This window comes from Peromyscus eremicus, chromosome 1 (assembly GCF_949786415.1).
Source record: "Peromyscus eremicus chromosome 1, PerEre_H2_v1, whole genome shotgun sequence".
Taxonomy (NCBI): domain Eukaryota; kingdom Metazoa; phylum Chordata; class Mammalia; order Rodentia; family Cricetidae; genus Peromyscus; species Peromyscus eremicus.
The window spans coordinates 193,742,884-193,769,293 of record NC_081416.1 but is presented as its reverse complement, the minus strand read 5'-3'; the positions used below and the strand labels follow the sequence as shown (position 1 = coordinate 193,769,293).

General features: G+C 39.5%; 3 protein-coding genes and 1 pseudogene across 3 annotated transcripts in view; 1 reads left to right on the top strand and 3 right to left on the bottom strand.

Moving 5' to 3' along the window:
* Positions 1–3,853, bottom strand: part of LOC131904152 (fibroblast growth factor receptor 3-like) — a 99,040-nt gene extending 95,187 nt beyond the window's left edge. The window contains exon 1 of the mRNA XM_059255138.1: positions 3,772–3,853. Coding sequence (XP_059111121.1) covers positions 3,772–3,853 — 82 coding nt within the window. The remainder of the gene's footprint in view (positions 1–3,771) is intronic.
* Positions 3,854–5,715: 1,862 nt separating this feature from the next.
* Positions 5,716–6,538, bottom strand: LOC131902709 (ragulator complex protein LAMTOR1-like; annotated as a pseudogene).
* An 853-nt stretch (positions 6,539–7,391) lies between these two features.
* On the top strand, positions 7,392–8,201 carry LOC131902708 (signal transducer CD24-like). Its single transcript, XM_059253710.1, has one exon. The coding sequence runs from the start codon at positions 7,392–7,394 to the stop codon at positions 7,620–7,622; it is 231 nt and encodes a 76-aa protein (XP_059109693.1). The 3' UTR covers positions 7,623–8,201.
* A 5,146-nt stretch (positions 8,202–13,347) lies between these two features.
* LOC131904143 (BRI3-binding protein-like) lies at positions 13,348–14,475 on the bottom strand. Its single transcript, XM_059255126.1, has one exon. The coding sequence runs from the start codon at positions 14,473–14,475 to the stop codon at positions 13,858–13,860; it is 618 nt and encodes a 205-aa protein (XP_059111109.1). The 3' UTR covers positions 13,348–13,857.
* Between the last annotated feature and the right edge of the window lie 11,935 nt (positions 14,476–26,410).

Here is a 26,410-nt window from a genome sequence, read left to right as displayed (position 1 = left end):
TAAGGTAACTTAAAAAAACTAGTGTTAAGTCAGAACCTGACTGACTCAAGATCTTTGCTCTGCATCACAGTTTTGAAGACCTCTATTATTTCCATGACCATTTCTCCCATTTCAAAATTTCTCTCTTCAGTGTAATGAATTATAAGAGGTTTCAGTTTCTATTCTAACCCTGATAAATGAACTGTAAATGAAACGTAAGTATGACAGAACCCAGGATTAGATCTATAGTCTGTAGTGCTAATAATAACTCCATGTATCAGACACAAAATACAAAAGGAGAATAATAAATATTCTAGTCATAAAGTAGCAATTGTGTGGTTCCTTCAGAGTTATCCAGGTGACTATTTGTGGAAAACAGTTTCAACAAGCCTACCTATCTATAGAAATAATGTCTTTTACTGGTAATGTTACAATAAAGAGAAAAAAAAGGAATGCTTTAAAAGATGAGAATTCTATTCTTTCACAACTCTGGTACACAGAAATTCAAACTCAAGGTATGCATGGGCTTGTTGGTCCTCAGAACTTCTGGAAAAAAAATAAACTTGTCTTTTCTGAGAATCGGGTTGTAGAAGTCTCAGCTGCCCTAGATCCCATATTCCATATATTGCCCATACCACAGAAGGTTCTTTCCAACCACATCAGGTCCACCCATCATGCCCTTATCCACACTTACCACCACAGCAAGCAACCTATTTCTAAGCTGGACTCACAAGGTATGAAGACTTAGAAGCTTAATAGAGCTTTTGGGAAGACTCAAGTCTACAGTCACTTATAATTTTCCTCAAGAAAAAGGAAGTGTGGGTGATTGTGATTATCAGTAAATGCCTCTATTTTGCCTCTATTTTATTCAGAACGGAAAACCTCTACACTCTATACATAACAGATATATATGTATATATAGTCAGAGGTGTCCACAAGACTCTTAAAAGAGCTAAATTTAAATCCTCCTATGATGATATCTATCTGTTATGTATAGAGTGTAGAGGATATGTGTGGCAGTAAAGTGGTTAGGAGCTACCTCCTATATGCACCCATGTCACTTAGATTCTGTAATCAGGAAGAAGAAATGCTTTCCCTACACGACAGAACCTATGTGAATCTATGTCTGAGCTGTTAGACACACATGTAAAATCCTTCAAAATTTAAATTTATAGCCATGACACTTTCCCCTGCTCAGGTTAACTTCATTTAAAATATTGTAAACAAATACATACTTGGTGGACTATATGAGCTTTAACTTTTTTTTTGAAAATGGAAGGGTTTCTTTAAATACTTCATGCTCAAAGGAAAGCATAAATAGAGTGTGAAACTCTTTCTACAGTTGTAGGGAGGGGTCAGGATTTAATACCAAATGAATGATTCACCATTGAGCAGACAACATAATAACAGAGTAGGGTAGAGTTCAGAATGTAAGTGGGAAACTTAATCTAAGCATTGATATTACATAATTGATTTGGAGTTGATGAATTCTGACTATCAATTTCCCAGGAATGAGACTGAAAGTATTTGAGATTATAGGAAGACATAGATAGAAAATTAGTTTGCAGACATTAATGATTAACAAAGACTCATCCAGGCCATTGACAAGACAGATTGACATAGGTAATCATCAATTTTAGTGAGCAGGGTGTCCTATTGATTTTCAATGGACCATTTCTGGATTATCATTTTCTGGATGTTTTCCTTCTCACCTCCCATGGTTTCCTCTGTTGGAAGACATTTGCATCATCCTGTCATTTTTCATGTAATTATTATGGAAGATAGTTTTAAGCAAGTGCACTCAAGCTGCGTCTTTCCTGGGCTCTTGCTGACTGTCCTCATAGATGAAATAATGTGGCCCCAGGATAAAGAAGATTTACAGGTGTATTTTGAAGCTTGTTTTTTTTTTTTATTATCTCTAATGTAGAGTCTCATATGGGAGTATGGTGATATTTTATTTGTATTAAAATGTTATTTGTATGTTAATAAATAAAGTTGCCCAGGGGTCAGAGCTATTAGCAAGCCATAGGAAAGCAGGGCAGTGGTGGCGTACGCTTGTAATCCCAGCACTTGGTAGGCAGAGCTAGGTAAGTCTCTGTGTGTTCAGGGATACAGCCAGTATTGGATACACATGCCTTTAATCTCAATTCCAATCATAGAAAACCTGGAGGCCTATACAGACAGGCTGTGATGAGGCAGTCATGTGGTTGGGTTTACAATCAATAATAGAACAGAAACTCTGTATAAAGATTTTAACAGAGAAAGTAGCTCTGGTTCGGAGAGGTAGGACCACTGCAGGAGGAAGGGTAAGGTTTTAGCTCTTAGCTCTGAGCTCTTGGCTTTCTTCTTTGCATTGGTTCTGTGTTTCTTATTTAAAAAGACAGTTGGTTATATCTACATACGTGGGCCATTTCTTAGTACAGAGGTGGACAAGCTTAGGGATCTAAGTAAGGCATTAAACTGAGAGGTTTCAGAGCTTCCAAACCACATCCTAGGGGCAGGTGAGACTGATGGGACTAGAAGACTTATTTCCCATGTCTGCAGCAGAGAGGAAAAAATAAAAAATAAAAAGAATTAATGCAATGACCCAAGGTCAAAGTTCTGGGTGTCCTCAGGACTAACAGTGGGCCTATAAATGGGCACTTGCCACTGTCATGCTTTGCCAAGTGGGGGGGAGCCTAGGCTCATGCAGGCAGGGACTCCCTGGGAGTCCTACAGCATTTACCACCTCCTCAGGCCAGTGAAATGTGTGGCCGTTTGCGGCCAGAGGGCACAGCTGGTCCGACAGGGAGAAATAAATCTTAAAGTGCAGACGTGGGAAACGGATAGAAACCTGAGCCAGAGTTGGGGATCAGCTGTAGCCAGTGAAGGCCATGGCCGGGGGTGCCCCCAAGCCTCAGAGACAGCAGTGGGGCACCGGACAACGAATAGTCATTCCCACAGGTCCAAGAGGCTGTTTATGCTGGCTGGAACCAACCAGAGGGCCGGGGTTGTGTGCAGAATTCTGGCAGCCAGGCAAATGAAAGGCAGACTGTGGTGGTCGGGGCAGAACCTCAGCACACGTTCCCAGGCTCAGAGTGCCAGGAGGGTAACCGAGTCACAGCACCAATATGTTGGTTTTTGCAGTCTACTTACCCTGCGAGGAAAAGACTCAAATACGGCAAACCCGCTAACAAGAGTTTTATCAAAAAGAAAAAGGAACAAAAGAAGATGTGCTCAGGCCTGTGGAAAACATGTAAAAAAAAAAAAAGAGAGGGCAGGGTATGCTGGGTCTGCCTTTTAAGCGCTAACCTGCACATGTGCACTCGAGTCCACATGGCTACTCCATGCATGTGTATAGATTACATGTTCATGCTGCACATGAATTACATGACCATGAAGCACATGGGTTTATGTAGGATGTATGACTCAGGAATGACTGGGCAGAAATGACTGTCCTGCCAGAGCATGTGCCATCACTGGGGCATAACTATCAGTGACTCCAGAGTTCTTTTTTTTTTTTGACATTATGAAAATCCATTTTTTAATGGGATCTATCTCATGAATTTAGAAACCTGAAGCATACGGCAAGCCTGCAGGCATATCTACAAGATGGACAATGTCTTTTTTTGATGGCTCAGTTGGTTAGAGCCTCTTCTAGGCAACATGAATAGTCTAAGTTTTTTCAAAGGAGTTATACCTACTGAATCTTTACAATTTTAGGGATTTCCTGAAGAAATTTAGAGGTACCTATTTCCTTTCTTTGAGAGCTTGTTTGGAGGTTCTAGCAGGGGAGCGTAGCTACTCGTATACCTTTGACCGAAGACCGGTCCTCCTCTATTCTGGGAAGGTCATCCTCTTCGACCGAGCTCGCAGCTTCGGAAGGGATGCACATGGAGCGGTGAGGGAGGAAGGGGACACCCGCCTAGCCAGCCAGATCAGCCGAATCGACCCTGTCGATCAATGGGGTGACAGATGTTGCAGCCAGATCGCCCTCACATCCCTATTTTCTTTCTTAATTGGCTTCCCTTCAGGATGGAATATCTCAGTTTCCAGGAAACTGTTACACAGCAACCCGTTCTGCAGGCTTCTCCATTTTGTCTTCATTATAAAGTTTTTGAAGTTGAACAGGCAAAATAACTTCATGACAGGTTTCCCCCCAGTTTCAAATTTTCAAAATTGTCCTCAGAATAATATTCCAATGTTTTTGAAGATTCAAATCATTATGAATGTGACTCCAGAGTTCTTTATGTGATATTACAATGACAGGGATTGTGTGTGCTGGCAGTTTCAGATTGGAGAGGAGGAATGTGAGAATTTGGAGTTGGGACTTTTTTTCTCTTTTTTATTACCTTTTTTTTCATTTATTTTACATCCAACCACAGTTTCCCCTCCCTCCTCTCTTCCCATTCCCTCCCCCATCTCCTGTCTATCCCCCCTGCATCCGCTTCTTCTCTGTTCAGAAACTGGCAGGCCTCCCATGGGAGTCAGCGAAACCTGTCATCACATTGAGGCAGGACCAAAGTCCTCCCCCTGCATCAAGGCTGGACAAGGCATCCCTGCATGGGGATAGGTTCCAAAAAGCCAGCTCATGCACCAGGAACAGGTCATGATCCTACTGCTAGGTACCCCACAAACAGACCAAGCTACACAACTGTCACTCACATGCAGAGGGCCTAGGTCTGTCACATTCAGTCTCCCTAGCTGTCTCAGAGTTGGCACTTCTTATATTACAATCCTTTCAGGTGATTCACAATATTTTCTTTAATTTTTGCTAGAAACCTTGTAGATTCTGTCAGTTTTGCTTCATTTCCCCCATTTGATTCCTGTTTTTAAGTATCTGGAAACCGATACAGATGTGTTCAGGAAAACACATTGATGTTGATAGTGGCCACTGAGGGTTGTTTCTTGGGTTAGTTTGACACCTGTAAGATTAGAGGACATTGGTGGACAAACTGGTGGAATTGAGTGGAATTTCCTGGAGAGAAATGTCCATGTAGGATTCTTTATGAAGGATGTAAGATTTGCTTTATTTCATGCAGACGCTTCTGTAGCTGTAGGATCCAAGTATTAAAATCCGAAATGGAGGAAGATGGCTTGCATTCAATTTAGAACACAACTCTATAAAATGGAAATGCAGAAGCAAGTTCCAAGTGGAGAGTCAGATGGTAGACACTTAGGAGTAAAGATAAATTTAGGTCCTTGTTATATGATTGTGGTTTTCCTGAAACCTGGGTGAAGTACTAAGTCACCAGCTGAGGGACAATAGGGTGGGGGAAAATAATCAAGTGAAAATTTGGTAGATACTAAGTATGTTTTGATAACTTAGGCTGTAATGGACACAGCCAATGTGCTCACTGAAATCCAATTATAGTTGCATGCCCATGTGATTTCATGCAGAAAGTAGGTTTATTTTGTCTTTTTTCCTCTTCAGTTTATTTTCCTCACAGTTTGGTTGGCTATACTTAGGTATCTTCGTTATGATCTGCATAACAAATGGTCATTAAATGTGAGGCCAGTGATATTTTGCATTACAATAACTTTTGTGACTTAATCTCTCTCTCTTTTTTTTTAATATACTTCCTTTATTGAGGGGTGACAAACAAAAACAAAAAGACCAAACATGTAAAAACCCAGAGTGCTAGAAATACAAACTCAATTCAGATTCAAGCTCATCTAGACCCTGGTGGTAATCCCTAGTGAGGTGTCTCTGAGCACCAAGTCAGGGAAGGGAACAGGAGTGAATTGGAGGCCAAGAGAAAGGGTGGGAAGGGGATCCCCTAGGTCTCCCGGTGTTCACCCCTACAGTGGTATCTCCATCTTCCCAATGACTATGAAGATCTGCCAGGCCCTGTCCTCTTGGGCCCCGACCTCACCCCAGCCAGGGCTTGAAGGCCAGTGGCGATCGGTTCTTCCCTCCCTTGCTTAGTCCTTACTTGCTCAGGCTTCTAGCCTTATTCTTTTCCTCCATATTCTTCTCTGTGATTAGTAGCAGGTTAAGTACTGTAGAAAGCCACAGTGAGGCTGGGGGCCAGAAGAGGTAGGGTGGAGACGGGATGGAGAGGAGGGAAGAGCTGTCCCAGGACCCCTCTCTTCATGAGATCCCAAACTGTACAACCAGCTCTTCTTTCGCGTCCACACGGATCTGAGAAAGTGCACTGTAGGCATAAGCAGCTATCCTGGAGACCTGCTGCAAGTCAGAGAAGGGGATGGGCTCGCTGGCCAGCACTTGGTGGGGCTAGCTAGTGAGAGACGGCAGCGGTGGCAGCTTCTTCCAATGGGTCAGACTGCTGCTAAGCACAGCCAAGCGAGTACTGTACTGCCTTGCCCAGTCCATGTACTCATGCTGCTCCATTCCCTGGGAGTCTGCAGCAGACACATCAATGATGTTGCTAGCTGTCTTGGCAAGGATGGAAGAAAGCAGGGCCTGCTCATCTGTGCGAGCTGAAGGTAGGCTGTGGTAGTTGGGCTCGGCTCCATTGAGGGCTTTGGTGGGGGTGCTACTGGGGTCCAGCACAAGCTTCCGCTCCTCCTGATCCTGGTCTGAGTCCTCGTTTTCGCTGCTATAACAGCACCCCATGGCAGGATCGGGCTCGGCGCTCACGTGGCGCCCAGGAGGGACCGCGTCCGTCAGGAGCCTTTCCGTTCACATGACCCGGGGTGACTTAATCTCTTATTAGGTTATCTTTCATGTAATAATTTAAAAAGATGATAAGCAAACAATCCTTATTTTCTGTTAGTGCACATGAAAATTTATCATGTGTTATGGAAATTGTTTTTGAGGATTCTCAAACTTTAAAATAGGAATAAAATACTAGATAACCAAATTATTCCACTTCTGGCTCCATCCCTGTTAACTTCACATCCTGCTGTGGGTATTTTCTATTGTTGTGGATAGTTCTTATCATTTAGCTGTAGTTTTAAAACATTTTTCAAATTTAAGTGATAATTTCCAACAAATATACATTTGTCTCAATCTATTTACATAATTAGATACACTTTTATGAACAATTTGAACCATTTCTTCATGATAGGAGCCTTATATGTTCTCTCCTAGCACTTCAAACATCGCAAGGTATTTTGTGTAGAAATTGTATTCATACGGGATAGCATAAATACTTTAGGTTCTTTGAAGCAGCTTTTGAGTTCTATGAATATTTACAATTTTTCTATTGAAATACATTTTACCATTTTAAGTGTTATGCTCAATACCAGGTTTTATTATCACTTTACCAATGTAGTTATTACCATGCGCTTCACTCCAGTGGATACTTTCCCCTTTTACTTTATACTTTTAATTAGTTTAAAAAGACATTGATAGGAGTGATCGTTAATAATTTTTTGTTTAGCCCACCTTGCCTGCTCCCACACAAGCTGAACAGACCTCCACACACCGAGCATCCAGAGTTGCGCCTCACGCTGATGGAGCAGACATGGGCAGAGCGATGGTGGCCAGACTGGGGCTGGGGTTGCTGCTTCTGGCACTGCTCCTACCCATGCAGATCTATTGCAACCAAACATCTGTTGCACCATTTTCAAGTAACCAGACTATCTCTACTGCCCCAAATCCAACTAATGCCAACACCAAAGCAGGTGGCATTGCCCTGCAGTCAATGGTGGGTCTCCTCGTGGTCTCACTTTCTCTTCTACATCTCTGTGGTTAGAGACTCAGGCCAAGAAACGTCTCTACTTCCCCATCTTCTAGACCCAACCCAATGGTAACCACAAGTCCAGTGTGACCTGGAAGAAACAGGTCCACATCAAATCTGCTATTACCACACCTCAACAGAAAACCTTGAGAATTCATGTGAAGGATGTGACAGATGGTGAAGGCCAATATTGAATCTGCTAGAGTTTTATGTTCAAGATGAAGAGTGATAACACCTGAAGTTGACATGATTTCCTTGAATATGAGTTAAGAAATGTGGACACTTAAAACTGTAACTTGAAATCAAGCATTGGTTTTATGTAGAGATAAGGATGGGATGTAGGGTGGAGATTGTTTTCATTGGCTCATTCAACCTATAAGGCCACAACACAGTTAGGTGATATTAAAAGACTTCTTTGGTGCTATTTATGTGTATGTTGGAAGGAACTACCAGGTGTTACTTTAAATCCTCAGTGTATTCTCTCATTACTACTAATTTAATATGCTAAACTCTAGTTAAGTTCCACATTGCCGAGCTGTTCTTGTTGGAACTGAGCATTATACCCCCTCCTGTGGCTTTAGGCTTGACATTATATTTGACCCTTATTAGTAATTGACATGTGCCATGTAGTGGGTAGCCATTCCAGCTTTGATTTGGAAGTTCCAACCCCCATTGAGACTTCGGCAACTGTCACGCCTACAATTTTGGGGCCAAGGGAGGCGCCTGGAGACCTAAGATCTGAATGGGCCTGTGCTCTCTGTTGGTTCAGGGACCCTGGACGGTGGAGGAGGGCCAAGTAGAGCTCCAGAGAACACCACTGGACTGCGATACACCTTCCCCAGACCCGGCGACCTACCTATCCCTTAATTTGTAAGTTACGACATTAAATAAATCTCCTTTTTACTACATGGAGTGGCCTTAATAATTTCACCAATAGTGCCAGGCAAGGATGGATTGGAATCCACACCCAAATCCAGCCATCACTGAATAAATCTTACTTCAAAAGTCAAATAGTAGGTGTTTTCCATCATCTTTTTTCACTCAACCGGAGTGCCAGATCCCTTTAAGTAAACTGGTTCCAGAGAGCAGAATTACGTTGACCTCCACCAATTTCAAAATATTGCTTTTTATTTCTGCATATGTTGAGGGGTTTTCATAATTTAAAGTGTGGTCTGTTATGAATCTTGAAATTCTAAAGGCAAATATGCAGAGGAGCCAAAACCATAAACCTAGCAGTTGGGATGTGAAGACTGAAGATAACTTGCAACGAATTCACAAAGTCTTTTATACAATTTCTGTAAATACTTTTTTTTAAAAGCAAAAAACAAAACAATGGATCAGAATAGTCAAATTTGGAATATATTGGTTATCAGTTCACAGACCTAAAGCTACTGTGTGTGTGAATGAACACTCCCTCTTGCCTCATACCTAAATGTTGTACATCTATTTGATTGTATATTGTATTTGAGTATTTATGCTTTGATTCTTAGTAACTTCTCATGTTATGGAATTGATTTGCATTGAACACAAACTGTAAAGGAAAGGAATGACTGGAAAAAATAATGTTTTGTTTAGTGTGTTTAAATCCGTGGTGCTGTTCATAAGTACTATGTAAATAAATGTTAGGTCTTGTGCTCCTAGGACTCGAGAGTTGGAGCAGACAAAAAAGTTAAGAACATCTTCAGGATATTGTGATTTTATTATCATCCTGACTCATATTGTCTCAATAAGTAAAAATATTGAGAATGCCATACAGACTTTCTCATGTAATCCGACCGTTGTATGTGTCAGATTGCAGATTGCATCTTAATAGTTTCCCAGGGAACTATGTGCTTCAAAGTCTATGGTTCCCTTTCCATATATATAAATGATAGTAGTTCTCAAATATCCTAAAGATTGTAGTTTTATGTAAAATTTTTATAACTGTCCTGATATAAACCAAATTGCTCCAACTTTCTAAATTATGTAGGGATCTTCAACTTATACTAAGGGAGAAGATGCTGTCAGAAATCATGGCTCATAGTGCATCACATGTCAGTTTAAGTGCAAAGCTGGTGATTACCTGACTGTACAGAAAAATTTCTGATGGGATAGGAACCTTTATGTGTGTGTTTGTACATGTATGTATTTGGAATTATTCATATACTTTTTTTTTATATGATATGGTAGACCAAGGTAAGTCCCAAGAGATAATGATGTGTAAAGACAGTATCTATCTTTGGCCAATATGCTCAATGGATCTACATATAAACACGTACCTCACAGAGAATATCAGTTCCCATCATCATATCAGGTTTTCTCTCAGGGTTTTTATACAAAATTCAGGTCTTCCAGTTTGCATGGCCACACAAATACCTGAGCTTCCTTCCTGACCCTATTTTAAATTTTGAGATGTTCAATTTTATGGATTGTTTTTAAGGCAATGTGTCTTATATTCCTATTTAACCTTTCCAGATCTTTATACTTCTCACAAATGTTCTTTTCCTTCCATGAATCCAGTATTGTTTATGACATGGAAAGCAGAATGATGAGTGGCTTGATCCATTAGTCTCCCTTTGAGAGGTTACCTGAACATCTTTTAGGTGTTTATACAGATCTCTCTTAACTTTTTAAGCTGAACAAAGGGGAGCTGTAGAAAAGGCAGCAGTCAGGGTGCCTCAAAGAAGGGTCCTTACAAGTGGCCAAATAAAACTAAACATATGACAAAATTCTAATCATAATATAGGCATTTGATGGCAGCATTCATGGTAGGAGTGTGTTATGTGAATGGGGTCACATCTGTAACACACAAACACAGACTTTCATGACTGCTATAATTCCTATTGAGAGTACAGTTAAGAACATAATTGGGGGGAGGTTCCCCTTATTATAGAAAGAGACTAGGCAAGAAAATCATCTAAAAAAACCATGGCAGGATTTGTCATGGGTGTTAGAAAACTGAGGATTTGTGTAACTGTTGTAAGTACAATACTTACATGTAAACACTTGAGATATTTTGAGCTTACCAGTGTAACTTCAGAAACAGCTACTGTCTTTCCTCTATTACAAAGTTTGTAAGAGGTAACATTTGGGAAATATTTTTAGCATCATTATTAACATGAGTTTGGTTTAGTAAGGTGAAATGGGAATCTATGCTCATTTACACCATGTTTCAGAGCCTTCAAAAAGAAGGTAAGTTGAATCAGTTGTTCGTTAGATCAGACTCCTGCATAAAGAACAAGTACCCAGGGCTTTGTAAGAGAAACCAGTTGAAGTCCAATGACCCTATGTGTGAACCCTGTAATTATTCCCCAAATCAGTGAGTTTTGTGACAGAATACCCTGCAGCCCCTTTAAATCAGTGTGGTTAGTGTAGTGTAGAATGCATTCTCTGTAAGAAGTACACTTTGAGAAGGAAATGATGTTCCACAACTGGTAAAAACAGTTTCTAGATTTAACCTGAGAATTTAAGATTACCTAGGTCTTCTCCCCATTGATAGACACTGCAGTGCTGATACAAACTAAAGTCTTTTCTTTATTGAGCTCTATCCATTTATCACAAAGAGAATCAGGAATGAGAAACTGCTGTCTGAATAACATTTCATATGATTAAGCATAACTTTGAGGATTGCCATTCCTTAAGTTACTAAAGAGACCCATTGAACATTTTAAAGGAGATTATGCTTTACATGAACATGTTTACTACTACATATTTAGTAAAAATTAAGTTCTGTTTCTGTTCTGTTGAGGGCTATTGAAAATTCAGGCCCAAATGTTCTCTTGTGCTTCTGAAGAATCTCTGATTCTTCAAGCCATCCATGTGCTATTGTCCCTCTTAGTGAGTATAAGTCAACGCACTTGCTTGCCCTGACTATGACTTCCCTTGGAAACACTGAAGGAATTGTCTCAGTGTTTAGACTCTCATCATTGTAGATTACACACAAAAGAATTCAACTTAAATTATACCAGTTTTTTATAAATATTCATCTTATTCCATGGAGACTTAATGTCATATGTATTACCTTTAATCTCATACATTATGTACCTTAAACCACTTATAAGTTTATAACTTGCAAATGCTTTGTATTTTCCCCAAGTTTGGAAACATTCATATATCCTAATCTTTATATATAAATCCTTCTTTTGAAAAACATTTCAAAGTCTACATCATTCTAATATTTTATCTTTGTTAATATTATAAGACATAATAGGCTTAACACATAAATATACAATCTTATAACTAACATAAGAAAAACTATATATAAAAGTACAATAACTATATACAATATATACAATTAATAAATACCTAAACATTGTCTAGTTCATTTGTATTTGACAAATTCAGAGAAAAAAATTCCATTATCTATCCTATTGTATCTAGTTCACTTTCTATCCTAATTAATCTTCAACTATAAGTAACTAATCTTCAACTCCCTCAAAGACCCAAGAAGGAAATAATATTAGCTAACAAAAATAAAAACAGGAAGTACATACAAGCAACTTCCAAAAAATTATGAGAATATTTATTCAGGAGTGTCTCCACTTTCAAGTTCTGAATGACACCACATTTCAAATTCATACCTGTTCACACTAGGGAACCCATGAAATTATTCAGCTTACTTACAGAAAAGTGGTAAGGTGTTTCTGATGAGAGTGTGGATAAATCAGGATAAATCACATTAAGTATTCTTTACTCTGGTGATTGGATGGCTGAATACCCTAACTGTCATCATAGAACCCTCAACCAGTGACTGATGGAAGCAGATGCAGAGATCCATGCCTGGGTCCCAGGCAGAACTCCAGCAGTCCAATCGATGAGAAAGAGGAAGGATGCTATGAGCAAGAGATATTGGCACCATGATTGGAAAAAGTACAGAGACAACTAGCCAAACTAGTGGAAACACATGAACTGTGGACCAATAGCCGAGGAGCCCCCATAGTATTGGACTAGTCCCTCTGGATAATCGAGACAGTTGTTTAGCTTGAACTGTTTAGGGGCCCCCAGGCAGTGGGATTGGGACCTTTCCCTAGTGCATGAGCTGGCTTTTTGAAATCTAGTGCCTATGGTAAGACACTTTGCACAGCCTTGGTGCAGGGAGAGGGGATTCAACCTGCCTCAACTGAGTGTACCAGGCTCTGCTGACTCCCCACGGGAGAACTTGCCTTGCAGGAGGTGGGAATAGGGGGTGGGTTGATTGGGAAGGCTGGAGGGTGGGAGGAGAGGGGAGTCTATGGTTGGTATGTAAAATGAATAGAAAAATCTCTTAATAAAAAATAAAGAAAAACCAAAAAACCTCATAAAGTCCCACAAAAAATAATTCTTTACTCATTATGTATAAAGACAATTTTGCACTACATAGATAGATATCATTTCCCAGCTTCTAAAAATACTGACCAGTCAGTCCCACTCTTTTAAAAGATGTATTAACATTTAACTAGTCCTGTTGTGGTTACTTAATCCACCAGATTTGAAGGTACATAGATGGCTACTGTTTAGCTTAAAAATAGGTCAGGATTCCTGTGTTGGATCTTTAAACACCCACTCATTCATTTACATGTTTTTAATGACTCTGTAGTGGTTAGAAATATCTTAAAATCATTAACATGATTTATGTCTATATATACATTCCTATATACATGTATCAGATTTAAAAGCACAGATATAAATTAATCTTTTTCTTAAAACACAATTTTATTCTGTCCTTCAGTACATCACGACTTCAGCTTTTCCTTCCTGCACTCCTCCCAGTTATCCTCACCTCCCCTCTCCCCCAGATTCACTGCTCCTCTGTTTTTCTTCAGAAAACAGCAGGCCACCCAGTTGATATCATGGCATAACTAGATGCAGTAAGTTTAGGATTAAAACCTCATATCAAAACTGGACAAGGCAACCCAGTAGGAGGAACAATATCTCAGGAGATGGCAAAATAGTCAAAAATACCCAAGGCCCACTGTGAGGAGTTCAGTAACACCCTCAAGATAACTACCACAGTATGTATGTGGAGGGCCTAGTACAGACCCATTCAGACTCCACGATTGTCCCTTCCATCTCTGTGAGCTCCTATGAGCCCTGCTTATTTGACTCTGTGGGTCATGTTCTCTTGTCCTCAACCCCTCTGGCTGCTACAATTCTTCCTCCTCTGTGGCATTCTTGTTCAGTTTATTGGAAGGTTTGGGGTTTGGTGGGGTTGCCGCTGGCTGTTTTCTTCTTCCGTTGTCTTTTGACATCACAATAGCTGGTAGGTACCCTTGGACGGCCAGGAAAATGACCTTCACTTGTCCTTGGAGCGGTCCAGGTTCTCCAGCACCGGATTGAGGTGGTTGTTGAGCAACCTCACCTGGTTCTCCATGTGTTCCAGCTTCTCCTCCATGCTGGGGCTGCCGAGGCCATCGGGACTGCCCCGCCAGTAGCCCATGGGCCCCGTCATGAAGTAGATGGCCACCACGAGGCAGAGCGGCAGCACGGCGTGCTCAGGCTCACCCTCATACTTATGCAGGATGTACACGAAGGACATGGAGAACAGGAGGACGCGGACGAGCCAGAAGAAGCGGCCGAACACCAGGTGCAGGAGGCTGAAGGTGAAACCCAAGGTCAGAGACAAGAACCAGTAGGCCAGGAGGACCACACCAACCAGCACCAGGGCCCGGGTGGGGCTGTTGGACACGGAGGCTGGGCTGAAGTACTGTGACAGGTTGGACACGTCGAGTCCAAGGACTTCCAAGAGCTCCATCCAAACTTTCCATAATGTCTCCACGAACATGTTCATTCCCTGCACAAACCACTCAGTCAGCCTGGATAGTAACTTCTGAGCCGCGCGCATATTATCCTCCCTGAACAGGCTGCTCACACTCTGCGAGAAGCTGCTGGCCCCGGGCCAGTGGCTGTTCATGTTATCAATAAGACCTTCTAAGATTCCTGCTACACTCCTCGTCTGCTGGGTTTCCTGAGATTAGTCTAATGTTAGGCTGAGGTCTCTGTATCTGCTACCATCAACTGCTAGAGGAAAGAAAGGCCAATGTACAATATGAGAAAAATGCCCTGGTCGTGAAGTAATGTAGCTGTGTGGTTGCTACATGAGTGTGTGGGTTCACACGGATCCATGGAATGAAGACACAGAGGCATCTTAAGAATGAATCTAGCCTATCATGGCTGCAGGGGGTCCAGCCTCAAAGGACTGAAGCACTCTTCCCTTCACCTAGGGCATATTTATTTACTCTTTTTTATAGTTTAGATAGTTAATTTCCATACCTTCATAGCAACCCAAAAGGAGCTCCCAGAGACCAAATGCCAGGTGCAAATTACTTGATTTCTCAGTTACCTTGGTTTTCCAGGTTTCCTGGACCAAGTTTTGCATAGGCCTTTGATCCTTGGAAGACTCTCTGATCCTTGACTCTCAAATAAGATTCACATAGGGTGATAAGAGAAACAAAAGGTGTGATTAAACAAAGGAAGGATTAGGGCTAGGTGCTGCTCTCTGGAGCCAAGCCAGGAGCTCAGCAGGAATGCCACTACAGAGTAATAATCTCTGAAAGCTGATTTATAACAGTAACAGATAGGGACCTTGTGGGAGAACCAGAATTGTTTCTACAAATGGAAGGTTCCATTGGCTAATTATTTCCCTACAGTGTCAAAATACTAGTGGGTCTCCTATGTTTATCTCCTTATTAGAAGATATCACCAGTATAATCAGTTCAACTCAACTTTTCTCCCAATAACTTGTAGATCCACATGAAGTTTTTAGGTAATGAAACCATTACTTATTATATATGCCAGACATTCAAATTATAACCATCCCTGGGATGACATAAAATTATTTGTTTGTAGAAACACAATATTCAAATTATGAAAGTGGTTGCATTAAACCGGTAGGCAGTATGGTGTGGGCGTTCTTCAGCAATACTGACAAAACTTTTCTGCAGGTTGAAGTAGAAGGACTACCAATGTTCTTTGGCCTTCATACTTGCCATTGAGGAGATCAACAGGAACCCTCATCTTTTACCCAACACATCTTTAGGATTTGATCTCCATAATGTCTGAAGAGGTGAATAGTATTTTCTCAGGGAAGCTTTTTTTTTTTTTGTTCACAGGAATGGGAGTCAACATTCCCAATTACACATGTGGAAGGGAGAAGAAGGCTGTTACTCTACTTACAGGACCATCATGGACAGCATCTGCACATATTGGGACACCGCTGAATCTCTACAAATATCCACAGGTGTGTGATGTGGCTTTGACGGAGCAAGGAAACTGTATTAAATTGTAGACATTTCAGATGTTTTCTCATGTAAAGGAGAGAGGTCAGGCATTTGGTTATGTAGCCTCATATACTTTGCTTGAGATAGAAAAAAGGAAGAGGTTGGAGTCAACAGTAGGTGTGTAGAAAACTGTGTTTGTCAGGTGTCAGGAGCCAAGTAGCCTAACTGATTCTCATGGGAAAAAGCTGTGTACCCAATCTTCCGTTAACAGTTTCAATAGCAACCATTTTTCAACAAGACCACAGTATGTACCTTTTGATCTACTCCCTGAAACATAATGGTTTGCTGTATGGTCCGTTGATCAGGCCCTGGAACAAAGAGACCTTTTCCTGAACCCTACCTTACCCTAACTTCCTCCTAGTAACTTTCCATACCCCTATCTACTTCTCCTAGCTCCTAGCATATATAAACCTGATTCCCCTTGCAATAAACGAGACCTTGACGCAACTCAGACTGACTTTGTCTTCCTTTACGCGCCTGGTCTCCTTTCTCTCTCACCCCCATTGATCTTTCAGGAGGTGCCTCCTCGGGTCTCATCAAATAACGTGGCCCGCGGGACGGGTCAGTCAGGATTCTCAAGAAAAGTCTTTAGAGTTGAGATAGGATTTTAAAGCACTATGAACAGAAGTTAGACCCTATCAATTCTAAGTACTGTCTCAGGTCTAAGATTGTGTTCTATATCAATGTTTTCATTCTTGTTTCTGATTTCAAATTACCTTCAACTTAGTTTTGGGCCATTTGACATTATACTGACAGAGGCCAATTTTATTCTCTCTACCAGACAGCTCTAAAGGACACACTTCTGTGACTTGGCATTATCTCTTTGATGATTCATTTCAACTGCACTTGGGTGGGATCAGTCCTCATACTCAACCATAAAGGAACACAGATTCTATCAGACTTGAGAGAAGAGTTTCACAGGATAGAGTGTATATAGCTTTTGTAAAAAAGATGCCAGAAAACTTAATTTACTTTGAATATGTACACAAAAGACCTCCTTTGCTGATCCTGATATCATATGCAAACATGGTTATGCTTATGATGATGCTACATCTTTCCAAAACATAATGCTAAGTGCAATGTATTTGTTACCAATATGGAGAGTCTAAGTCATGAATTCACAATTGGATGTTGGTATCATTAAAGAACCTTTCATTTTTGATTCACTTCACGGGACTCTCCTTTTTGTACACCACCATGATGAGATTCCTTGTTTTAGAAAGTTTATCCAGGCATATACCTTTTTTAAGTATGCAGAAGACCATTATCTTGCTCTTTTTTTTGGGATAAATTTTTCAATGACTCTTTTTTTGTACCTGACTGTAAAATATTAGGTATCTGTCTACCCAATGCTTCCTTGAAATTATTTCCTTCAAATCTATGGGTAATGAACATGACTGAAGAGACTTACAATATATATAACTCATGTGCCTTAGCTCACAGTCTCCATGAGATGACTGTCAAACAAATATAAATTCAACCTCACAGAAATGGGGACTGGAATGCCCATACCTGGTGGGTGGGGGGAGGGAATTTCTCTTCCTGTATATTTTAACAAGAGCACTATGACATACTGAGGCTTTATAAAAACACTCAATATACTATTGTACTTGTGGCACATTTTACCAAAAATGACATGAAAGACTATGTAGTTTCTTGTCTAAATATCATTGCAGACACATGTTTTATTTCCATGGTGAATGGGTGGCAATAACAAGAATGAAATGTGTATAATAATATATACTTTATGTTATAAATTACCTCAGAAACTTCTCATTGTGATATGCTCAATTTGATATCCCATAATCTCTTAGTTCATTTCAGAATAGATATAGGAGAAGTAGATCCTAAATGGTCAAATGCTACTAGACCGTTAAAGTTAAAATGCTGAAGCACTGGTTATGGTACCTAATTGACCATCTTATTACACTTTTGAAATCAACACCAAAATTTACAAACTGAAAATTGAGCATTTTCCTTTATTAATTGGATGTGGCTAGCTTTTAGATATTTCCACAATCACCATTCTTGGGCAATCCTGTTTTGTGTTTGTGTGTGTGTCAATGCTTTTTCTGACACTCACTGGTAGTCTAGAAACATTATGAGTCTGTCATTTTGGGGGCTTCCATCATTAAAATCATTAATAACTCATAACTTGCATTTCACATCAGGAATTAAAGTCATTGTTAGAAACTGTTTTGTTTGGTTCTGTTGAATATTTCTGGGACTAAATTCATCATAAGTTTCTACATCTATTTTGCTTCACCCTTTTCTCAAGAATCTCCATTTCAAAAATGGTGCTGAACACCATGTGGTTTTGGATTCACAGATGAGATTAGATGAAGAATATAATATTCCCAACTTCTGGAATTTTCAAATGGTCTCAAACAAAATATGAAAGTTGGAACATTTTCTCCAAAGATTCACAGAGTCAATAACTGTTTTGTCTGATCATAGGATACAGTGGGCCACAGGATTTACTGAGGTGGATTGAATCTTATATCATTATATTGATCACTATGTAAATAAACATTTGATTCTTGATTTAGTGATTTCTGGTTCTTTACATGGGAATCATCAATATACACAAAACAACTGTAAATATGAGGATTTTTTGTTGCCTTATTCTGGGCAATGGGATTGTTTATTTTTCCATACATTTCTTTAATAGCAAATATTTCAAGTGATAAATTGATTGACTATTTATTAAGTTTTATCCCTGTCCTGAATCTACACTGACAAGAGGTTTAATTTGACTCTGAAAATAGGAAATATCAGAGCATAGTCATTTGCACTTTTGCTTTCTGGCCATAGGAAAACTTTTGTAGCATGGAGGACATATTTCCATGGGTTAATTAAATGTCTTACTGCTGAAAAAGGAATCAGTTGATCCAACAATCAAAAACATACACCAAACATAAGCAACCTAAGATCACAGACATGAGAGGATTTCACATGTCAGGTATAGTCCATCAAGATTCAGGCAGTCATGGCTACAGGAGCCTGAGAAAGTTATTCACATTGCTTCTTCAGTCAGGAAGTATATAGAGGTAAATACTGCTCTTCACATTTCTTCTTGTTTTGCATTCTTTCCAGGACAATAGTCATTGAAATAGTGCTACCTACTTTTAGGGTATGTCTTCCTTCTTCAAATGTCCCAATGTAGATCATCACTCAGAGAATGGCTCAAAGACTCGTATACATTGTGCTTCTGAATCCTTTTAAGTTTATATCAAAAGTGATATTAAATATCACCATTATAAAAAATTTGCCCCCTTCAGCCATCAGAAAGAACACAGTAGGGACACTATGGCATCTAATTGCCCTTCCAGACATGTATTCAATGATGTAACTTCCTATTATTTTGCCCTACCTCTTAGACTCCCACAACTTGTTGTTATTGGATCATTGTTTTAACACATTGAACTTCATGGGGCATACCATATTGAGCTAGAAACATCAATACCATTGTCTTCAGTTATAAATATAAAAATTTGCCATCTCTTAGTTTAATACTGAAAAATAACCTCTCTATTATTTTAAAACTGGCCCCTACTGAGTATTTTTCTCATATATTTAATTCTCAGCTTCCTCACTCTGTGTGCAGTGAGAGCTATGTTCCTGGATTCAGAAAATCCCCCCAGGAGGTGAAGGCAACCTGTTGCTATGATTGTACTCCTTGTGTAATATTTTATTTGTACTGAAATGTGGTGATATTTTATTTGTATGTTAATAAATAAAGTTTGCCTGGAGATCAGAGGACATAGTTAGCCAGCCATAAACGAAAGTCAGGCTGTTGTAGCACATGCCCTTAATCCAATCACATGGCAGGCAGTCTCTGTGTGTTCAAGGACACAGCCAAGTATGGTAACAAACCCCTTTAATCCCAGTACCAACCGTAGAGACCTGGAAGTCTGTACAGGCAGTGATGAGGAAGTGAGGTGGCTGGGCTAAAAGCCAATGAGAAGGCAGAACAGCAAGGCAATAAAGGTGCAGGTTAGACAGGGAGAAGCTGGTTCGCTTGGGAAGCTAACGTGGTGTGGTGAGCTAAGGTTAGCTGGTGGCTCTTCCTATTTCTCTGATCTCTAAGGCTTTCACCCCTGTATTTGGCTCTGTGTTTCTTATTTAATAAGACTGTTTAGAAATTCATCTACAAAACCTTGTTCAGACAATGAGATTTCTAATGAGACAAGTAAGTATCAGTCTGACTGGGGTATTTCCCATCTCTGCACAGTGTTCTGCAATTTCTAAGTAGACAGAAAATTTCTGTGAGAGAAAAACAGACATAAGCACTATTGTTTCATTGAAAAGTAAAATTGTTTCAGTTCTTTGTATCATTTTAAGTTGCAGTCTGGCCATTGAAATTTATAATTGATCAATGCTATTTGTTCTCTCTAGGCACTGATCTTTGTAGTAAACCACTTTGTTCATCCCAGAGTAGTCTGCCTCATTTTACCATAGTATTTAACACACACCCAGTATAAATTATCAACTTGCCATGCTTTTGAAAGCATATTTAGCTTTTATTTGGCACACATTTAATGGTTGTGTCCTTATCATCCTTACTTTCATAATTTCAGTCTTGGCTCTGGATTCATCAAAGATTTTCAGAAATATATTTGATTTACCCTTGGTTATATTTATAAATTTTTTAAATAAGGTTCATTCACATAGTTTTATGTCTGAATGTTTTGCCTGCATGCATGTATGTGAACCACAGCCTTGCTTGGAACATGTAGAAGAGAGCAAAGGGAAGAGCATTAGCTGAACATGGAGTCACAGATGGCATTGACTCACCATATAGGTGAATGTTGGTCCTTCTTAAGAGCAACAGTTGCCCTGTATCAAAAATCCTTTTATCCATACTCCATCCTTTTGATATCTTGTATAAATAACTTTTAACACTTTCTTAATGAATATTTTTTCTTCCTAGTTTGCTTCCATCTCCATATGTGTACAGGAAGCATCATGCTACATAAATACATAGGAATGAGATCAGTCTATAACAAAGGTTATTTATTTATTTTCATCGAGAAATTTTTTTTATTCATTTTACACACCAAAGATCTCCCTCTTCCATCCCCCCACACTCCCAGCCTCCCCCTCCGAACCTACCCCCCACTCCCCCTTATAAGTATGCAAGGCACATCCAGTAGTTCAAGCCCTTTCCCCTGCCTCAAGGCTGCATGAGGTGTGCCTTCCTAGGTAGTGGGCTCCAAAAAGCCTACTCATGTACCAGGGATGGATTCTGATCCTACCTCCAGGGGGCCCCCCAAGCAGATCAGGCTACACAACTGTCTCTACATGCAGAGGGCCTAGTTCAGTCCCATGCAGACTCTACAGCCATTGATCCAACGTTCATGAGTTTCCACTAGTTTGATTTGGTCATCTCTGCAGGTTTCCCCATCATGATCCTGATGTACTTGCTCATAGAATCCCTCTTCTATCTCTTTGATTGGACTTCTGGAGCTTGGCCTGATGCATGGTTGTGGATCTCTGCATCTGCTTCCATCAGTTACTGAGTGAAGGCTCTATGATGACAGTTAGGGTATTCACCAATTTGATTACCAGGGTAGGCCAATTCAGGCAACCTCACCACTGTTGCTAGTAGTCTAACTGGGGTCATCCTTGTGGATTCTTGGAATTTCCCTAGCACCAGGTTTCTCCCTTACCCAGTAATGTCTCCATCTATCAAGATATGTCTTTCATTGCTCTTCTACTCCATCCCTCCCCCAGCTCAACCATCCAGTTTCCTCACTTTCTCATCCTCCATCTCCTACCCTATATTGCCCCCTCATCCCCAGTTTACTCATTGGGATCTTCCCTGATTCCTCTTCCTAAGGTGATTCATACATCCCTTTTAGGGTCCTCCTTATTTCCTAGGTTCTCAGGAGCTCTGGGTTGTAGTCTGATTATCCTTAGCTTTACATCTAGTATCCACTTATGAGTGAGTACATAACATGTTTCTCTCCCTGTGTCTGAGTTACTCACTCAGGATGATACTTTCTAGTTTCATCTATTTGCCTGCAAATTTTGTGATACTGTTTTTTTTTTTAACAACTGAGTAATACTCCATTGTGTATAGGTACCACATTTTCTTTATCCATTCTTCAGTTGAGGGGCATCCAGGTTGTTTCCAGGTTCTGGTTATTACAAATAATGCTACTGTGAACATAGCTGAGTAAGTGTCCTCGTGGCATGATTGAGCATTCCTTGGCTATAGGCCCAAGAGTGGTATCATTGGATCTTGAGGTAGATTGATTCCCAATATTCTAAATTTCTGGGAAACCATCATACTGATTTCCAAGGTGGCTGTAAAAGTTTGCACCCCCACCAACAGTGGAGGAGTGTTCCCTTGTTCCACATCCTCTCCAACAGAAGCTGTCATCAGTGTTTTTGATCATAGCCATTCTGACAGGTGTAAGATGGTATCTCAAAGTCATTTTGATTTGTGTCTCCCTGATGACTAAGGATGCTGAGAAATTCCTTAAATGTCTTTTGGCAATTTGGGATTCTTGTGTTGAGAATTCTCTGTTTAGATCTGTAGGCCATTTTTTAAAATTATTTTGCTGTCTAGTTTCTTGAGCTCTTTATATATTTTGGAGAAAAACCCTCTGTTAGATGTGGGGTTGGTAAAGATCTCTTCCCATTCTATAGGTTGTCATTTTGTCTTATATACTATGTCCTTTGCCTTATAAAAGCTTCTCATTTTTAGGTCCCATTTATTAATTGGTGCTCTCAGTGTCTGTGCTACTGGTGTTATATTCAGGAAGTGGTCTCCTGTGACAGTGCTTTCTAGGCTACTTCCTACTTTCTCCTCTATCAGGATCAGTGTAGCTGGATTTATGTTGAGGTCTTTGATCCACTTGGATTTGAGCTTTGTGCATGGTGACAGATATGGATCTATTTGAGATCTTCTACATTTTGACATCCAGTTATGCTAGCACCATTTGTTGAAGATGCTTTCTTTTTTCCATTGTACAGTTTTGACTTCTTTGTCAAAAATCATGTGTTCATAGGTGTGTGGGTTAATGTCAGGGTCTTCAATTCGATTCCATTGGTCCATATGTCAGTTTTTATGCCAATACCAAGCTGTTTTTATTACTATAGTTCTATAGCAGAGCTTGAAGCCAGGGATGGTGATGCCTCCAGAAGTTGCTTTACTGTAAAGGATTGTTTTAGATATCCTAGGTCTTCTGTCTTTCCCTATAAAGTTGAGTATTGTTCTTTCCAGGTCTGTGAAGAATTGTGTTGGGATTTTGATGGGGATTGTATTGAATCTGTAGATTGCTTTTGGTAAGATTACCATTTTTATTATGTTACTCCTACCTATCCATGAGCATGGGAGATCTTTCCATTTTCTGATATCTTCTTCAATTTCTTTCTTCAGAGACTTAAAGTTTTTGTCTATAGGTCTTTCACTTGTATGATTAGAGTTACTTCAAGTTATTTTATATTATTTTTGGCTATTGTAAAGGGTGATGTTTCTCTGATTTCTTTCTCAGCCTATTTGTCATTTGTGTATAGTAGGGCTACTGATTTTTTTGAGTTAATCTTGTACCCTGCCACATTACTGAAGATGTTTATCAGCTGTAGGAGTTACCTGATAGAATTTTTTGGGTCACTTATGTATACTATCCTATCATCTGCAAATAGTGAAAGTTTGACTTCTTCCTTTCCAATTTGTATACCCTTGATCTCCTTTTGTTGTCTTATTGCTCTAGCTAGACCTTTGAGTACTATATTGAATAGATATGGGGAGAGTAGACAGTCTTGTCTTGTTCCTGATTTTAGTGGTGAGCACAATATTTTTAAACTAATAATTTTCTATGTACTGTGAAATTAAATCTAGTTTTTATCACTTCTTTTTATTTGATTAACCTAAGCCTAAAAATACTGATAATATTAATTAACTATTGCATACAAATGACTATATTTTATATAATGTATTAATAGAAGCATTACTAAACACAGAATAGGTCAATTAGAGAATACTGTCTTGTGACAACTAGTGAAATGGCATCATCACTCTCATTAATGTTAATGTTGAGTTTAAGCCAGCAGAGATGCACACTCCTCTTCTCAGAGCAACTCTTGGTGCAAGAATATGTTTTTCACAGCAGATCTGGGCACAATAGCAGAATCCCATGTTGAAATACATCCAATAAAAAGAAAATAGGCATGAGATAATTGAAAACCTTTAATTGAGAAGCACACACATACACAATGTTGAATATGGGGAGAAAACCAGAGAAGATTTTCCATCATTAAGATTTCTGTCTAATGAGATTATTCATTTATTCATTTGAATATTTATTTTGAATCAATAAATATTTCCAAAAACACTCATGAAAGTACAAATTTTCTAATTTGGTGTGTGTTTAAAGTTTCTAATATCAAAATGTGTATATTAAGAATAGCTATACAGAACACCAAAGTCTTATTGTGCATGTAGATGCTCTGTGTACACTGGTGGCATGGTAAGTTCATGCACATGTTGCATGTATACATTGGGAGAAACTTGAAACCTCCACCTCAAACCCTGAATGGTTGTAATTCAAGAAGACACTTCAAAACAGTTTCAGAAAGAAGAAACTAAAACATAGATGTTAAATGGTTCAAAACAGAATCTTACACTTCAAATCATGTAGAGTGAGCTTTATTTGTCTTTGAAAATTACATATTTCAATCTCCGAAGTATTTGGCATGTTTTATATACCCTGTGCTTTTTAATAAACAAGACATAGAGTTATGGCTATGATGAATTCATGCTCTATTAGAAACCAATAGCAAGTAAATATATGGGAACCTGAAGAAAAAGAATGCCTTGAGAGTTAGGGGGCTGCATGAAGGTGCACACACAATAAAAGATTCCCTTGGGAGCTTGTTTGGAGGTTCTAGCAGGGAAGTGCAGCAAGTTGTATGCCCTTGACCAAAGACTGGTCCTTGACTGGTCTTCCTCTATTCAGAAGGTCGTCCTCTTAGACCACATGTGGAAAATCATGAAAGATGCACATAGATTGTTGAGGGAGAAAGGGGACACCCCCTAGCTAGCCAGATCACATGAATCAAGCCTGTTTTTCAATGGGGTGAAAGATGTTGCAGTCAGACTACCCTCAAACCATCATTGCAAAGAGCCTGCTGGAGAACTCGGATGCTGTGAGTAGTCACACATAGACATAACACACTCTACAGGGATTGATGACATCTTGAGATGTTTACCTGTTAGTGAATGTTGAATCTGGCCTGTCAGTAATGTCCAACAGAACTTTACTAACATTACAGTGAAGTCTAATGCTATCATTAGAGGATACAAAATACATAAATATAAAACTATGTGCCAGGTCCATCATCTTTCAATACAAATATCTTAAAATTTTCACCCTTTTAAGAAATCAATTTGAAAACGGTCAAATATTATGTAGATAGGCCTGTGGCTTATCCTTTTTAAGATATAAAAGTATTGTTTCAGCCTAGCTCTCTGTGTTCAGGTAGCTTGTGAAGTTTTGGATTTTTTAAAAAGGGCAAAAATGTTTTTTTCAATGACCTCATACTCTGTTTGTATAGGAATATGAATTACTTTTACAGAAAGTGGTAACTATATAAAATTCACCTATGAATCAGTATCTTTGAATGCAGTTATGTCTAATACAAAAATATGTGTCCATCTTTACGTTGAGATTGTCCTAACATGTCTGTTTCAATAACATCAGTATGTGTAGCTATGTAAAATGCACACAACTCTTCTGCTTTGTGGAAGAATAATATATATGCATACATGTTCATCAGTTAGTTGCTTTTCTTGATGCTCTGACTAAATACTTGACAAACTTGCTCTCCGTTTAAGAGTATAGTTCTCATGGCAGCAGGAACAGGGCATGTTGTTACCATATTCAGGAAGCAGGGAGAGAGATGGATACCTTGTGCTCCACTTGCTTTGTTTCTTTGTATTTAGTTGGGGACTCTGGGTCATGGAATGGTGCTCAAACTCAGAGGGGATGTTACACCTTCCACCAGAGTGAGACTCTCACTTGAATTGCCCTCACAGTCTCATCCAGATGTTTGTCTCCTGCGAAATTCTAAATCTTATCAATATTAACCATTGCAATCTGTTCTTTTTATTTGTTAGATCCTGAAAAATTATTAACAAATCACTGAGCAAGAAGAGCCTTTTTCTCATTTTGGGAGGTCTTACATATGAATATGTGTATGTATTCAGCTTTTGGTGACTGTAATAAATCCTTGACTTAAAAGAAGATAACCTTGGCTTTAGCAAAATCATGAACCCAATAACTTGTTAATAAGATTTCAACAAATATCAAACTGAAAAAGTCAGTTTGCAAAATATATTCCTGAAAAGATGTGGATAATTGTGTGAAGTGTCCAGAAAGTCACTATGCAAACACAAATCAGAACCACTGCCTCCAGAAAGCTGTGACTTTTCTAGCCTATGAAGATCCCTTGGTGATGGCACTTTCTTGCATTGTCCTGGGCGGCTCTTCACTCACAGGTGGTATTCTTGGTGGCTTTGTGAAGAACCACTACACTCCCATTGTCAAGACCAACAAT